The following is a 15,666-nucleotide window of genomic DNA, read 5'->3' as shown; positions in this document are numbered from 1 at the left end:
AAGTTAAATTTGATTAGTCATGCATGACATAATCAAGAGTGGAATCCCATGCTAGTTCCTATTAGTATATACTCATAGTAAGTACATCTAGAAGCTGTGTATAATATGGATACGAATACTGAATGACTACGAGTAGAATTGTTGATGAAAATGAATGGAAATGTAATTGTAAGCATTTTTGCTAAGTAGAATTACTTTGATATTTGTCTTGAAGTCTTTCAAAAGTGTACTAATACATCTTAATACACTACATGTATATTCATTTTAACTGAGTCGTTAAGTCATCGTTAGTCGTTACATGTAAGTGTTGTTTTTGAAAGCTTTAAGTTAACGATCTCATTTAATGTTGTTGAAAGCTTTAAATCAAATTTTAACACATTTTTAATAAAGCGATATTAACCCAAACAAAAAAATTCCTGAGCTGACCTGGCAGCTCGATCCCAGCCAGGGGCTCTGCCCCTTGGACCCCACCAGGGGTTGCCACCCCTTGGACCCCGCTATAAGGGGCGCTACCCCCGAACCCCCGTCATAATCAAGATAAGTTCAAACAAGTGTGCACTCCATACTTTCCCAAACTTGTTCGATATTTATCAAGGTTATTTTGGTTAATAAATTAATCCCATTACACTTAAATCATATTGGTGACACAAATCACCAACAATGAATATATCATAATATGATACATATGTATTTAGTAAGGCGTTGCTATAACGATAATCGTTATATATATCGTTTCGAGTTTCATAATTCAATAGTCTCATTTTATGTATATAACTCATTGTTAATATACCTAGTGAGATACTTACTTTTCATAATATCATGTTAGCTATATACATATCCATATATATATATCATCATATAGTTTTTACAAGTTTTAACGTTCGTGAATCGCCGGTCAACTTGGGTGGTCAATTGTCTACATGAAACCTATTTCAATTAATCAAGTCTTAACAAGTTTGATTGTTTAACATGTTGGAAACATTTAATCATGTAAATATCAACTTCATTTAATATATATAAACATGGAAAAGTTCGGGTCACTACATCTTGAACCACCGATTAACAACCGTTCAACACCACCATACCCATTTTTCTTCGGATCTCACTTTTCCGTTCAACACCACCACCTTTTTTCGTCTCTACCTTTTCAAAGGTTTGAAGGTACGCCGTTAATGTCCTCTCCGACCACCGACATCTCGTCGGTGGTTCGGTGTTTCTAAGCTTTTCGTTCTAAATAAGGGTCCTCCGTCTCCCCTTCTCCGTCGATTTTTACGTCAAACTGCTGCTTTGATTCTTCTCTGGTATTCAAGTGACCAATACGGGTCTTTCTTTCTCGGATTCTGGAAACAAGTTGGGTTTGGGGTGTTGTTTTGGTGGCGATTCCGGCGGAGGTAGTTTGCGTTGCCGTTTATTGTTCCTTTCTCCTTTTCTGTTGCTTTTCTTTGTTTGGTTTATAGGCGACGAGTTCCTGCCTGGAACTCTACATCTCACTAAGTTGGGCTTCGGTTTGGGTGAAGATGGTTTTGATTTGGTAGGGATAAGGCAGTTTGTGTTTTATGTTGAAATCCAGCAGACCTCGATGGTCCGGTCGCCGCCGGAGATTGTTGAGGGCAGGTGGTGGCTACTCACGACCATGAGTGGTTGATAGCAACCGACACTGGTTCTCGGCAGTCGATGGAAGTCGCGATAGTGGTCGGCGACCACCGCCAACTGCCATTGGTGGTTGTCTGATGGCCGTTAGTGGCTGATGTTGACTGGTTTTGTTGATGACGTCCCTAGTGGTCGTTGGTAACTTAAAATGGTGTTGGTGGCGGTTGGTTGTCGTCGGCGGCTGGTGGAGGCTACTGTTGGACTACTTGAGTTTGGGGGTTTGTATATGTCCTTAGAAAATTGGTGAAGATGATTGGTTCCTTTACGGTTTGATTCTGATTTTTGATTTGTTCGATTGCAGCGAGTTTGGTTTATTAATTTAATTTTTACCGTTATTAGGTCTTTTGTTAGCATGATGTTGTTGTCGGTGTTGTTGACTTAGTTAACTTTGGTAAATAGGCCTCGGGCTAGGTGTTCTTGGATTGTCCGATGATTGTTCTGAGTTTGTGGTTTCTACGGTGAAGATGCGGGGTTGGATACGGGATCGGGTTTATATGTATGTTTATAGGCTTAGGCTTGGTGGTTTTATTTTTATGTATTCTCAATTGTATTTTCAATATACTCGCTCTGTTGTTAATGTTGTTGTTCATATTGTTTATAACGAACTGAGCGAGTGCCAATGTGTTTGATTGTTTGTGATCAATTACTTTCACTACAGATCGTCACGATCTACTCACTGTTGTACCACCGGATCTTCGGGTCTACTATATATATATATATATATATATATTTTCACCAAAAAAAATAAAAAATAAAAATAATAATTCATCAATTAACTAAATAGAAAAAATTAACTATAACTCGTACCTAAATAAAATAAAATCAAATTATATTCAGTTTTCAGTTTAGTTTAGAAACTTCAATTTTATTTTCGATTTTCAATTTACCTTTTTGCACTCGGTTATTTTAACTAGATTAAGCTAATAATATATTAAATTATTAGTTAGCATTATATAGAATTACAAGCCGATTTAAATTTGATTTTTTTTTTTTTGTACATTGTGATTTATTTTGTTTATAATGGTTTCATGTATTTTAGTCAACATTAATGATAAATTTAACTTACCCGCCAAAACTCACACCACACAAAATCTCAATTCCAACAACCATATTATCACCAACAACCACTTAACAAAATACAATATATGACATTGAAACTCCACCTTACGAACTAATCCTGATCCGATAGCCAACCCGAAACCGAACTCGAAATTAAACCCGAAACACAACCCCAAACCGGAAAATCAAAAAAGAAAAAGAAAAAGAAAAGAAAAGTAATGGCCGAGACTAGTAAAAGAAAATGTTTTTCGCATGCCGTGAACTGTATATGAAGAAAATTGGGTTGATGCTACCAAAAATCTGATAAATCGAAAACTTTCAAACAAAATACTCGTTTGGCAGTTATAAAAAATCTGATAAAGGTTTTAAGGTATGTTTGTTTCTTTAAAATTTTTACAATGTAACCGTATTTGTGTTTATCAATATAAGTGATTTAAATAAAAAATAATTAGGTTTGTACTAGTAAATATAAAAAAAATAATTAATGACGTGACAAATAACTAGAAAATATTTTAATGATGATAAAAAGAATTAGTTATGTATTAATTATACGATTTTACCGTATCAAGATATCAAATTGAACTTTTAGAATTTTGGCCAACTTTACCAAATTTCTCATAGAGTGAAACGGCGTCGTATATAGCAAATGGTTATCACACTTTCATTTCATTTCATTTCATTTCATTTTCATTTCAATTTCATTTTGGGTAAAATATTTTGTTTGAGGTGCTTTATCAACATTTTCCCGCGCTCTTTTCAGCATTTTCGACAGCAAACCCTAGATCGATCGATCGATTACGAATGGCTCCCAAATCCGATAGCGCCGAAGGTAAATTTCATCTGATAATTATCAATTCAATCTAATAACTACTGCATCTATTCATCCATTAACTTATTAAAAACTGTGTGCCATCGTACCATTTGCAGGAATCGTTCTTAATTTCGTCAACGAGGTACTATTTGAACTCCGTTTTCATTTATATAGCTACAATTTCGTTAGTCTATATGTTATTACGATTATATTTTATCTGCAATTTTTTAATTTTTATAATTCAGTGATTTATTGTGAAGTAATATATCGCCTGTGATGCTGTATCTAACTATATAATTTGTTACGGAGTAATATATATGTTATTACAAGTATATTTTATCTGCAATTTTTTAATTCTTATGTTCCAGTACATTTTTGTGAAGTAATATATTGTCTGTGATTTTGTATCTAATATAAAGCATTATTAGGAATTAGGATTAGGATGTTTAACTGATTTTTTGGTATATGAACTAAGCTTAACCTAATTCTGAAGCATAATTTGTAAAAGACTTTCATGTTGCGTGTATATAAATTTTAGGGCTATAAACTGTGTAACTTTCAGTTGTATTGATTGCTGTGTTAGTTAATTTAGTAATAACATACTCGTGTGTGTCGTCGTATAGTTCGCAGTTGTAGTTTGTTGCAGTTAGTTAGAGTTACAAAGCTTATCAACGATCGTTCTGTTTGTATTTGCGATTTTTTATTGACAGCAAAATCGACCGCTCAATTCTCAAGTAGTGGCTGATTTCTTGCAAAAGTTTAATTTGAAAAAGACTGCTGTACAGAAGGCTCTTGATAGTCTTGCTGATGGTGGACAAATTACGTTTAAAGAGTATGGGAAACAGAAGATATATCTTGCTAGGCAAGATCAGTTTCAGATTCCAAACACCGAAGAACTTAATCAGATGAAGGAAGAAAATGCTAAGTTACAAGAGATGTTGGAAGAACAGAAGAAAACTAATAGTCAACTTGAGGGAGGTAAACTGTTATTATTTGTTTACAGTATGTTACAATGGATATACATGACATTTTATATGTGATACATGATGAATTATCTTTGTTGTTGCAGAGATTAAATCTCTGCAGTCAAACTTAACAATGGATGAGATACAATCTAATGATGCTAAGCTTAGAAAGCAGGTTATTGAAACGACTAATATAAACTCTTGTATTTTGGTATTTCATTTGTACTTTTTTTTTTTTTTGGTTTGTATATTAAGCGTATTATGACAATATTAGGTTAAGGAATTGGAAGAGAGATTGTCTAAGTTGCGTGAAGGAGTTACATTAGTAAGCCCAGAAGAACGTAAAGTTGTTGAGAAAACTTTCTCTGATGCAGTAAGTCATTGGAGAAAACGTAAGAGGATGTTTAAAGATGTGTGGGATGCTATTACTGAAAACTCACCCAAAAACCCGAACGAGTTTAAGGTTCTCTATCATCAAATTTGTTAATTGAAAGTTTTCCAGCTTGCAAATATCATAATTTTTATAACATTTTAATTATGCAGGAGGAACTTGGTGTTGAATATGATGAAGATATTGGTGTGAGTTTGCAATCATATGCTACTCTAATGCCACATGGTACGAAGCGTCCTAGGGGCTAATGATGTTTATCCAGCATGGCTCAATTATGTATGTATAAGCAAGTTGGCAGTTGTGTTCTTGTTAAGGTAAATCAGTTTGATAAATTAGTAGCCTTATTAGTTATTACAGTCTGTTACAACTTGATTTTGATGTTCAGTTAATTTTTCCATGCGTTCTGTAAATTGGTGTTACTAAAGAGTTGAAGAAATCTTATATAAATTCGTCCCTGGATTATTTGAAAATTTCAGCCTCTCATTATGTAAATCTTGCCTAAAAGATTCAATTGATATTTGAAGCTTTTACCAGTTTAATATCATTAGCTTAGGTTAGCTAGGAAAGTAATTAAATTTTAAAATTAAGGATAAATATATAATGAAAAGTAGAGGCACGGTCAGAGAAAACGGCATTTCTAGAACTACTGCTTGCATCACATAGTCAAAGTTAGATATACAACCAGGTGAAAATCTACAATTTCAATATTAGGATATTAGCCATTTGTCAAGTCTGTTGATGGATTGCTTGTGGGTCTGATGCAGATAATTTACAAAAAAATTGATTTATTATTCGACCCGTTTGCCCAAATCGCTAGGTGTCTAATGTTTTATAAGTATGTAATTTGCAAGAACTGTGATTTTTGTGTGGAAAAAATCCCAGTTATGATGTTAAAAAAATCTCAATAATTGATGTCTAGTTCAAGATATTTACTTGTGAATGAGTTATTCTGGGTCGTATTTTGTCTTAAACAAGTCAAATTAAAAGGTTTAGCGAAAGTGATATGGGCAGAATCAGTTATAGGTCACATAAAACTTAATTCACTGCCTACAACTTCCTAAGTCTGGTGTTATCAATTATATCGGGAGTTTTATTGTAATGATACTGTGTTGGTACTGTATTTGACATACTATTCATTTACATTTTGAATGGACAAAAGCGTATTTTTTAGGCCGGCTTAACCTGGTCCTGTTTCAACCTGTGCTAAAAATGATTAATCTTTCACCTTGCACACTCTACCCAATTTGTCACCTCTACTGAAAAGTATCTATAATTTATACCCAGAGGTAATCAATTATTTCGTACACTCCATAGAAAAGATCAAAATAGGTTGTCTAAACCAAATACGAAAGGAACATACAACACCTACAAGGCTACAAAAGATATGATACATTTGCACACTCGTTATCGCCCATATGTTTGGTCTTTAACTTCTAAATCTAGTTGTTACACCCTGGTTTTGATGACCAAACCCTGCCATCGGGTTAGCTTGATGCTTGAATGGAAACTGCTTATAAGATGAGAAGTATGCATTCCTAGATGGTAAAACTGTTTCTTCATCTTCAAATTTGTAGTCACTTTCATCAAAAACCATCTCCGTCTCTTGCAAATTTCTATCATCATCATCATCTGAGTAATCATCTGAATATTCATCATAAAATTCATTCACTTTTACATTGTATCTTGAATTTTCATCTTCACCTACAGAATCAAAATCATATCTTGAACTTGGGGTTCTTTTCTCACATCCCATTTGATTTAAATCACTCATTCGAAGGTTCAACTTCACTGAATCGAAATTAAGCACCTTTTGGGCTCGATAATTGGGACTATCTAGACCATCAGAAGCAAATGATTCTGACCGGGAGAGCTCCACCGCAGCTCTGGCGGCAGCGGCTGCATATGCCGCTGATTCAAAAGCATCATGTGCGGCATCTGCTACATCTCTATACTTTTTCACTGACTCGGTAAAACTCAAGTCTTTTTCAACTTTGTCTGTCAAAACCATTATCTCTGCGTTTGGTTTCTTTTCGATAATCAATTTCTCCTGCAACAATTGATTTACTCAAATGATTCAAGATCGTGAAAAATATTAGGTCCAACTGTAACATCAGATTAAAACGGTACTAACCTTTATGATGATTTCCGGTGAAAATTTCTCCAGTTGCAGAACAATACCATTCTCCTTGGCAATACCAGTAAGCATCATCATTCTGCACTCCAAACTTGATTGTTTTGATGACAGTTTTTGTATCATCTAACACCATAAAAAAACGTCCTTTAGCTTTTACAATAATAATAATTAAAATCTCTTTCGGTTTTCATGCCACTTTTCATACCTTTTGACTAACTATGCAGTTGCTTCGTAATTCAATAGCATTATTGGCAAATTCCTTTCCGAAACGAGTTGTTAAAAGTCCACGAATCTCTTGTAGTTCTGGAAACTCCCCACATCTTGGAGCCGCATATAACATACTCGATGCTGCCTCTTTTAGTTCTTCGGGACAATCACTACGCAATGAACCCAAAAAATGGTTAACAAATTCATAATATCGTAAAATGATTGATAATCCAATTTTGATATCATTCTAAGTGGAATACATACTTTGATTGTTCTAGGAGGTTGATCCTTTGTTTGAAAAGAAGGCAATAGTCATGAATCATACCATACACATCTAGCATGTTTTGGTCCTTGATCACTTGGTCAACCTGTTACATGTATATATTTTGCATAATAAGCTTAATCAGTTTTGTAAGTTTTAGACTTGCTGCTGTTATATATTATGCATATAACATATAGAGACGGGTGGGTACCCGAATGAGAGCTTGTTCGTGGTAGTTAAGACGGAGGAGTTGAATGAGATCCGAGCGGGCTATAGTGAACCGAGCATGACGTTGGTTCTTGAGGATGGCTAGGCGGGAAATGGCGAGGTTTATGGTCGTTTTAAGCTTCGAGGCCTTGAATTTTCGGCCAAGGAGAGCATCAAGCTTTTTGCCCATACCTTTCTTCCCTTATTCAATTGATATATTTTAGATGAATATTAATATCAAATATTATGAACAAAGTTGTTCGAGTAAAGAAACAAGTGCTTAAGTTGGAACAAGAGGGTGGCTGAGTCTCTTATGTAATATACAGAGGAGGAGATACAAGACAAACACATGAAAATTCAAGTTGTGACTTTTTCTTTGTGTCCTTAGACGTAGATATTTAGGGATTGTTTCATTTGTTACCTTTAGGTTTATTATTGTTACACATTAACCCCTTTGAGTTTCGAAATAGTATTTATTTAGTTTTTGGGCTAACCGCTTAAATTGTATCACTATTAGATGAGCTCGTGATCACCAGACAAAATTTGTGTGGGTGATTTATCTACAAATTTGTCACCCACACACACGTTAGGAGAAGATTCAATTCGCGACGATGTTAGCTATACCATCGAAGTTAAAAGTCTCAAAATCCACATGTGAACAAACATTCATATGTTCATAGATACATAAGTGAACCTGCAAATGTAAAAATATAAATTCTATTCAAAGTTAACTTGGTAATCAACAGTGTTACATTTAACCGTAATCCACAATAATATTTACATCTGATTAAATTCACACCCCAAAATTCTTAGTCGTCCTGTTTCTTGCGATTTTTTAACTTGTCATTTCCAATTGAATCTAAAGATCAAGGGATATACATTAGGAGGAAAAATGAGGGGTTTACTTGTATTTTTGAAATTAAACGAGTCACTACGTTTTAAATCAAACTTTATCGATACATTCCAAGTCGACATAGAAATGCATATTTTAAGGCCAATTATTTAAAAATAATCCACCTAGAACTAAACTCACATCTTTGATGGTTACCCTTAATATCGCTAGATCAATAGTCATTTAATCTTAAAAATGCATTTTTAATCATTGGGTATGATTATATTGCTATATTCTTGTATTTTCATGTTAAATCTATCATCCAATTAATCTTATAATAAATAAAATACAACACTGCACTCTAGTATAAATTTACCTTTTTGACGCCTACTAGGATATTATTTTAATAGATTTAATAAATTAAAGCGCATTTGATCTACTCAAACAAAAGCACTAATTAAGACGTCAAAATTTAAGATTTAGCAAGAGATGACTTAAGCGTGTTTAAGGCCAATTCTGTTGCATACCAAGTCAGTGAATCTCATTCCAATCATCAAGTTTGACCTTTCTTCCGCTAATATATTATTCTTCGTACCCTTCCATTTTATTTTGTTGCAATAACAACAAATAATCGGTTTTGAGGCAGTTATTATAGGATAAGAATTTGTATATTATTAAAAACTCTTCACAGGCAACTATTTTTTTATTTTTTGTTAAAACAAGGAATTTTATTAATCAACAACCTTCACCTCCCTGGCGAGAAGCTAGAGAAGCGAGGAAAATGAAACAAACAAGTTACACTGGCTTTGTTAGCCATGAATACCAAAGAACATTACAAGAATTCTTGCTACGTGGCCAATTAAAAGAGACCAAATGAATCGGGTTAAACAAAATCTCTTTCTTCACTGTTAGCAAAAAGAGCATCGCTCTGAAACCTCCAAACATGTCATAAAAAAGCAGCGGGTATGACATATATGACATCCTTCGATTTCAATGGAAGATGCGGCGCGTCGAACCAGACCATACACGAGAACCATGAGTCGAACACCGGAAAGTGCAAGTTTAACCAAATCTGTACTATGAGCCAAAGAGCCGAAGCTATCGAACAAGAAAACAAAACATGGTCAATAGGTTCAACCCAACGATCGCATAAGAGACGGCCGATTCTTTGAATTTCCATGCCCCGTCTTGATAAAATTGAGCCTCGATCCCAACTTAGCTTCCAAATAAAAATGTTGACCTTTCGAGGGATCAACTTTAACCATCTCATGACCTTGTCAGAAATAGGAAGGATCACCTCGTTGATGTGAGAACCTGTGAATTTACTTGAAAACACTGTCATTTCCGATGCTCCACTCCCATGTACCTTGCGATTTTGAAAGGACACCTCACCGATATACGATGTTAACTCAAGCATAATGTCATGATTTGTTGTGCCAATATCACGAGCCCAATTCCATTCCCACAACCCATTTCGCATCATGTCAGCAACACATTCATCTTTATCGAATAGCTATGGGGTACAATCTCCCAAACTTAGATTTTAACGAATCGTATCCTTTTCAATTGTCCGTCCAAAATTTAACTGATCGTCCGTTTGTTACCAATCTTCATCCTCGAAACATTATTAGGAATGAACTTGCATTGCATTGGCTTTAAAAAACAGCGAACTTCCGGACCAAACACTTGTTGCTGTGTAAATTTGATCCTATAGTTAATACCTCCATTCGATCCATAAATAACACGAATCACTTTCCACCACATTGCATTCGGCCTTGTATAAAATCTTTAAATCCACTTTAATAACAACGCATTATTAAATGCTCGAAGGCTACCAACAGCTAGCCCGCCGCACTCACGAGAAGCTAACACCTGTTCCCATCGAATCCAGTGCATTTTAGTCTCATTACCGGAGATCCCCCAAAAAAATGGAGCTCGTAAACTCTCTAATTTGTCCGTTATGTATTACATTACAATTTTATAGTATGCAACACAATAAAACACAACCGATGACATACCGAGAGTTTTTTTTTTTTTTTTTTTATAGTGTGCTTATCAATAGCGATCCTCATTTCTAAAACCACAATGTAAAGCCTTTCATTGCTTTGAACGTGATAAAAACGTGCTTTGGAATAATTAAAATAATTTTTTTTATTATTATTATTTTGAAAGGCAAACTCACCCACCCATCTAATACTTAAACGAATATATACACCACGAAATATTCTAAGCAGGACTCGAATCCTCAACCTCAAGGTTGTAAGGGTGACCACGATACCGTCAAGTCATTGGCTGTTATTTCTAATATATCACTGATTCATTTTTATTTTATCAACATGTCTAGTAACATAATTTATATTGGGTATAAAAGAACTATCATATAACAAAGCAATAAACTTAAGTGTATTACTAGTAGTTATCAGAGCTGAATTGAAATTTAGATTTATTTATTTTTTTAAAAGAGAGAACTACAAACTCATTTGGAAGAAATGTACTGAAACAAAGCTTATTTCAGTTTCATTGAAGATAATACCAAAATACGCACACAGTCACCAACGGAAAACGACCTGTACGTCCCAATCTCGGAAGATGTATACACAAAAGATTAATTAATAACTTCACCGGAAGATTTAGAACATTGTTCAGATAGTTTTATTGGCGTGTTAAAATAATGATAGCTTTTTTTAATTAAAAAAAAAAAAAAAAAAAAAAACTAGTTCAGATTGTTTACTTACGGAAGAATCCTTCATTTTGTTGTTTTTTTTTTAAAAAAAAAATATATGAATTTAATGAACTATAATTTTAAGTTTTGTGTTTTCAAAACTCAAAAGGTATGGTTTAAGTCCATTTGGAGTTTTATTTGTGTCCCTCAATGTTTCGAAGCGCATTTAGTAAACGAGCTCGAGCTTCATATCTCGAGCTCGAACAAGCTCGCTAGCCTAATAGCTTTTCATTTATATACACTAAATATTAATTTTTAAATAATATAATATATACTTATTTAACAATTAATTATATTATATATTAATCATAGTTGAATAGAATACTAGTAAAATTTATTATATATTGATAAGAATTACAAAACAATGAATTTGAAATATAATAAAATTAAATAATATAGAAATAAAATTATATAACTACCGAGTCGAGCTCAAACTAATATCAAACGAGCCGAGCTCTAGTTTAAACTAGTAAGTTCGAACCGAACCGAGCTCGAGCTCTATGAAATTTAAACGAGCCGAGCTCGAGCCTGGCCGAGCTTGAGCCCAACTCGTTTACAGCCTTAAACGGCCGGAATGAACTCTATTTAAATTTAGCGATCTTAGAAAATACGGGCAAAAAAACCTCCACATCACAAGTAAACATATACTCCGTATTTCAAAACAATTAAAGATCCAAGAGGGACATACAACTTGCAACTTCAACACTAGTAATAAACTAGTTCCGGCCCGGCCCGCGCGATGCGGCGGGAGATTTCGGCCGGCGTATTCATATTTAACGCAGTTTTATTTACGAAGGGAAAAAACGGTCCATGTGTTATGCGGCGTTGTTGGTGTTGTCGTCTTTAGTGTTTTTTAAAGTATGTCCGGTTCGAACATAGTTAGTTTCGTTTTGTTGATAAAATTATTTCGAGTCTAACGGTGCTGGCAACAAAATTTAACTCGCGACGAGCAGGAAGATACGGGCTGTCGTTGTGTTTAGCGTTTTTTGAAAAGTGTCCGTTTTGAATGTAGGTAGTATCGTTTTGTTAGTAAAATTATTTCGAGTCTGACAGCGCCTTCGGAAAAATTTAACTCGAGGCGAGCGGGAAGATACGGGCTGTTATGTAACGACCCGACTTTTTCGACTTGCTTTTATGCTTTGTATTTTAGCGAAACTGCGTTTTTGTGCGTACTGTGTTACTTTATACTCTGGAAACTTGATATACGTGGTTTACTTCCATTTATATGTTAAAACGTGCCTTAGAGTACGTAGGATACTTAACTTGTTCAACGGAAGCCTTTATAACCGTTAGCGTTACTTGACGTTTCGATTAAACCGCGAACTGCGCACGTTTGACTTTTGTCGTAATCGGAATATTATGACTGCGAAATATTAATTATTATTTTATAATAATAATTACCTAGGTCTTTGGATGCTTGATTTTATTTATTTAATTACAAGAGCCCAATAGTTAGTCTTGTTGGACTTGCTACCTTATTGGACCTTAGCCCACCCTACACTAGCTAGTGGCCCAATTAATTAGCCCAAGTATTATTACTAGTGACCCATAATAAATAAAATAAATAAAAAAATTAATTAATGAGTCATACTAGCATTTGGATAAGGATTATCCATATTGTTACATGGGATTCTAGCATAAGTACATGCTTTAGACAACCACTAACCAAAAAGCAAAATGGTGTCTCCTCCCCTCCCCCTCAAAACCTACGACCACTAGGGCCTCCACCTCATCAATCCTTGTCAAAACTTTGCTTATAAATACTAGCCATTTACCTCTCATTCAACACTTGCTCTCATTTGGTTTTCACACACATTTGCTCTCTTCTTTCCTTCCTTTCTAGTATTACTTGTAAGTTTCTTTCTCTTCTTCTTTTCCTTCCAATTTCGTGTATCATCATCATCCTTTCATGGAGATCAAGTTCTTTTAACTTTGATCTTGATTATATCTTGTTGATTCAAACATGAATCCTCAAGAACATTGAAGATTCAAGCTTTCTAGCTTTGAATCTTCACCAACTTTGTAGATCTACTTCTTTTATGCTTTAATCTTGTTATTTTATGATAAAGATTCAAACTTTTGTTTGTTATCTTCATATATCTTAAAGATCCAAACTTTATGCTTCAAGATCTTCAAGAACAACCAAGATGCAAGCTTTCTAGCTTGAATCTTCATATCTTGTTGTTGGATCTAAGTTTTCTAGCTTATGATCTAGTTGTTTTGTTATAAAGATCAAAACTTGTGTTTATGGTCTTCATGAAACTTAAAGATCCAAGCTTTATGCTTCAAGATCTTCAAGAACACTAAAGGTTCAAGCTTTCTAGCTTTGTGACCTTATAAATTGTGTGAAAGGGATCCAAGCTCTCTAGCTTAGGGTTCCATCACTTCATTTGACTTAGATCATGTTCATACTTGTTTGATTGATGTAAAGTTTGTAACTTTGTTGTAAATAGGACTTGTAATTGTGTTAAGACTAAGGATATGATGTAACATTGGTTCATCATCCATCTAAGACTCTTAAATGAGTTGTGTTACCACTTGGTCTTAACATATTATGTATTGATGGTAGAATCTTGGTCAAAAGTGATGCTAAACCATCAACGAGTTGTACACTTGAAGCTACAAGCATCAAGGATGAGAACCGTGATGAGCATCAAGCACCAAGAACCCCACCGGAGCACTTGTCCACTGATTTTCATATCTGATCAGACCACCTGGGCTACTGGAAAGTTGATTTTCAGTTAGTTCGGTTCGAGTAGATGATTTTCCGTTTAGGCTCGTCTTAATCCGAGTTATGGTTTAGGATTTATGGCCCTCCGAGAGTCACTACACCCTATTAACGTTGTACTGAAATTTCTGACCTACTCGCACTTAAACCATCGCCACGGTCAAACGAAGACGATTTAGGTTCTGAAAATTGGTCAGCTGTTAGGGAACTCATATACGGAGCCATAGCCACTGACTATGCGTCTTTTCGATTTACGTAGAGGTCGCAGCAGCTGACCGAAGTCAGCATATTATTTCGATCTCTATTCTTGTCGAACTTACTTAGCTTTTATGATGATGAATGATGATGATGATGACACTTAAACTTATTTTATGCACTATTAGAACTTATAAGGGCAACCTACTGACCTAGTAACCTTTGATTTAGGTTGACGACCTTTCGGACCGACTTTCTACTTGCACACTTTCGTATCAACTTGTATTGCTTATTCACTGTGAGTTATAGCATCCCTTTCTTACTTTAATTATTTTGGGACTGAGAATACATGCGCTCTTTACGTTTTACATACTAGGCACGAGTACTTAAACTTTATATGTGTGTGGGTTATACAACGGCATAAACATTCCCTTTAGCACGGTAACGTTTAGTCATTGGTCTTTGAACCGGTGAACGCGAATCTTAGATATGGATTCATAGGGTTTGACATCCCCACTCGGGCTAGTCGCGCTAGCATTTAACGAGTGTTTAATACTTCGTGAACATATGCACTCGCCAAGTGTACTTTCAGGGGGTTATAAACGTTAAGTCTAGTTACCGGGTGCCCACGGTTATACATATACTTTATCATACTGATTTGAATTACTGATTTGAAACGCTTGTTTGAAGCACTGAAATCTCGTGGCCTACATTACATTACTGAATACAACCAAACTATAGCTCACCAACATTCATGTTGACTTTTTAAGCGTGTATTTCTCAGGTGCCTAGAGGTTTATTGCTTCCGCTGTTAGACTTGATGTCATGCTGTTATTGAATTGTTGTTAAGGACCTGCTGTATTAGTTATCCGCTGCATTACTTAGAGATGTCTCAAGCATGAAACTTTTACTTTGCATGCGCAACTTATGTTATTTTCAAAACAATAGCTTTGTAATGACCTTAGTATCATGTACTCATGTTAATGTTTCCTATTCATCTTTTGTAAAACATTATCTGTTCATGAATGCAAAACTGGTTTTCAAACAGCATATAGTGTTTGACCTTGTAATGATCCTGTTGTTGATGTACCGTACACGATGATTTCGTACGGGGTGTCACAGTTGGTATCAGAGCATTGGTTGTAGGGAATTAGGTTGCATTAGTGAGTCTAGGACCGACCCGAGTAGGATTCACTAATATGACTAATCTACAACTTGCTAGTTTACTTGTTTCTGCGGAACCTGCTGCATGCTACTGTGTTATATTACTACATGTTACTGCTTACTACTACTGCATGCCACTGCTTACTTTTACTACCGTATGAACTTGCTGCATGCTACCATTTCCTTTTACTGCTATGTAAACTCGCTGCATGCTTTTGCTTATTCTAGCTACTGCATGCTACTATCTGCTTTCGATTGCATGTTACTTCTGTTTAGTACTGTTAATATTGCCATGCTATATACTGCTGTAAACGAGCTAGGTTGCTGTAGTGCCTGATT

At 34.9% G+C, this 15,666-nt stretch overlaps 3 protein-coding genes across 3 annotated transcripts; 1 reads left to right on the top strand and 2 right to left on the bottom strand.

Annotated features, from left to right (window-relative positions):
- Positions 1-3,427: 3,427 nt before the first annotated feature.
- On the top strand, positions 3,428-5,323 carry LOC139844531 (homologous-pairing protein 2 homolog). Its single transcript, XM_071834750.1, has 6 exons — positions 3,428-3,538; positions 3,637-3,662; positions 4,231-4,498; positions 4,590-4,660; positions 4,760-4,948; positions 5,029-5,323. Exons 1-6 carry the CDS (start codon positions 3,511-3,513, stop codon positions 5,122-5,124), a joined length of 678 nt encoding a protein of 225 aa, XP_071690851.1. The 5' UTR covers positions 3,428-3,510; the 3' UTR covers positions 5,125-5,323.
- An 807-nt stretch (positions 5,324-6,130) lies between these two features.
- On the bottom strand, positions 6,131-7,979 carry LOC139840113 (uncharacterized). Its single transcript, XM_071830340.1, has 5 exons — positions 7,691-7,979; positions 7,482-7,585; positions 7,216-7,387; positions 7,008-7,133; positions 6,131-6,923 (listed from the first exon to the last, which is right to left on the bottom strand). The coding sequence occupies exons 1-5, from the start codon at positions 7,874-7,876 to the stop codon at positions 6,303-6,305; spliced, it is 1,209 nt and encodes a 402-aa protein (XP_071686441.1). The 5' UTR covers positions 7,877-7,979; the 3' UTR covers positions 6,131-6,302.
- Positions 7,980-9,464: 1,485 nt separating this feature from the next.
- Positions 9,465-10,001, bottom strand: LOC139840931 (uncharacterized). The gene has a single exon (XM_071831170.1). It carries the CDS (start codon positions 9,999-10,001, stop codon positions 9,465-9,467), a length of 537 nt encoding a protein of 178 aa, XP_071687271.1.
- Between the last annotated feature and the right edge of the window lie 5,665 nt (positions 10,002-15,666).

This window comes from Rutidosis leptorrhynchoides, chromosome 4 (assembly GCF_046630445.1).
Source record: "Rutidosis leptorrhynchoides isolate AG116_Rl617_1_P2 chromosome 4, CSIRO_AGI_Rlap_v1, whole genome shotgun sequence".
NCBI lineage: Eukaryota > Viridiplantae > Streptophyta > Magnoliopsida > Asterales > Asteraceae > Rutidosis > Rutidosis leptorrhynchoides.
This window is presented reverse-complemented; position numbering and strand designations above follow the sequence as displayed.

Bases quoted from the DNA above. Each gene is read 5' to 3' on its own strand.
- LOC139840931 (XM_071831170.1), bottom strand. From the start codon at position 10,001: ATGATGCGAAATGGGTTGTGGGAATGGAATTGGGCTCGTGATATTGGC.
- LOC139840113 (XM_071830340.1), bottom strand. From the start codon at position 7,876: ATGGGCAAAAAGCTTGATGCTCTCCTTGGCCGAAAATTCAAGGCCTCG. The intron at 7,388-7,481 runs GTATGTATTCCA...TTCATTGCGTAG, and splicing joins AACCTCCTAGAACAATCAAA to TGATTGTCCCGAAGAACTAA. The intron at 6,924-7,007 runs GTTAGTACCGTT...CAATTGTTGCAG, and splicing joins CACCGGAAATCATCATAAAG to GAGAAATTGATTATCGAAAA.
- LOC139844531 (XM_071834750.1), top strand. From the start codon at position 3,511: ATGGCTCCCAAATCCGATAGCGCCGAAG. The intron at 3,663-4,230 runs GTACTATTTGAA...TTTTATTGACAG, and splicing joins TTCTTAATTTCGTCAACGAG to CAAAATCGACCGCTCAATTC. The intron at 4,499-4,589 runs GTAAACTGTTAT...TTGTTGTTGCAG, and splicing joins TAATAGTCAACTTGAGGGAG to AGATTAAATCTCTGCAGTCA.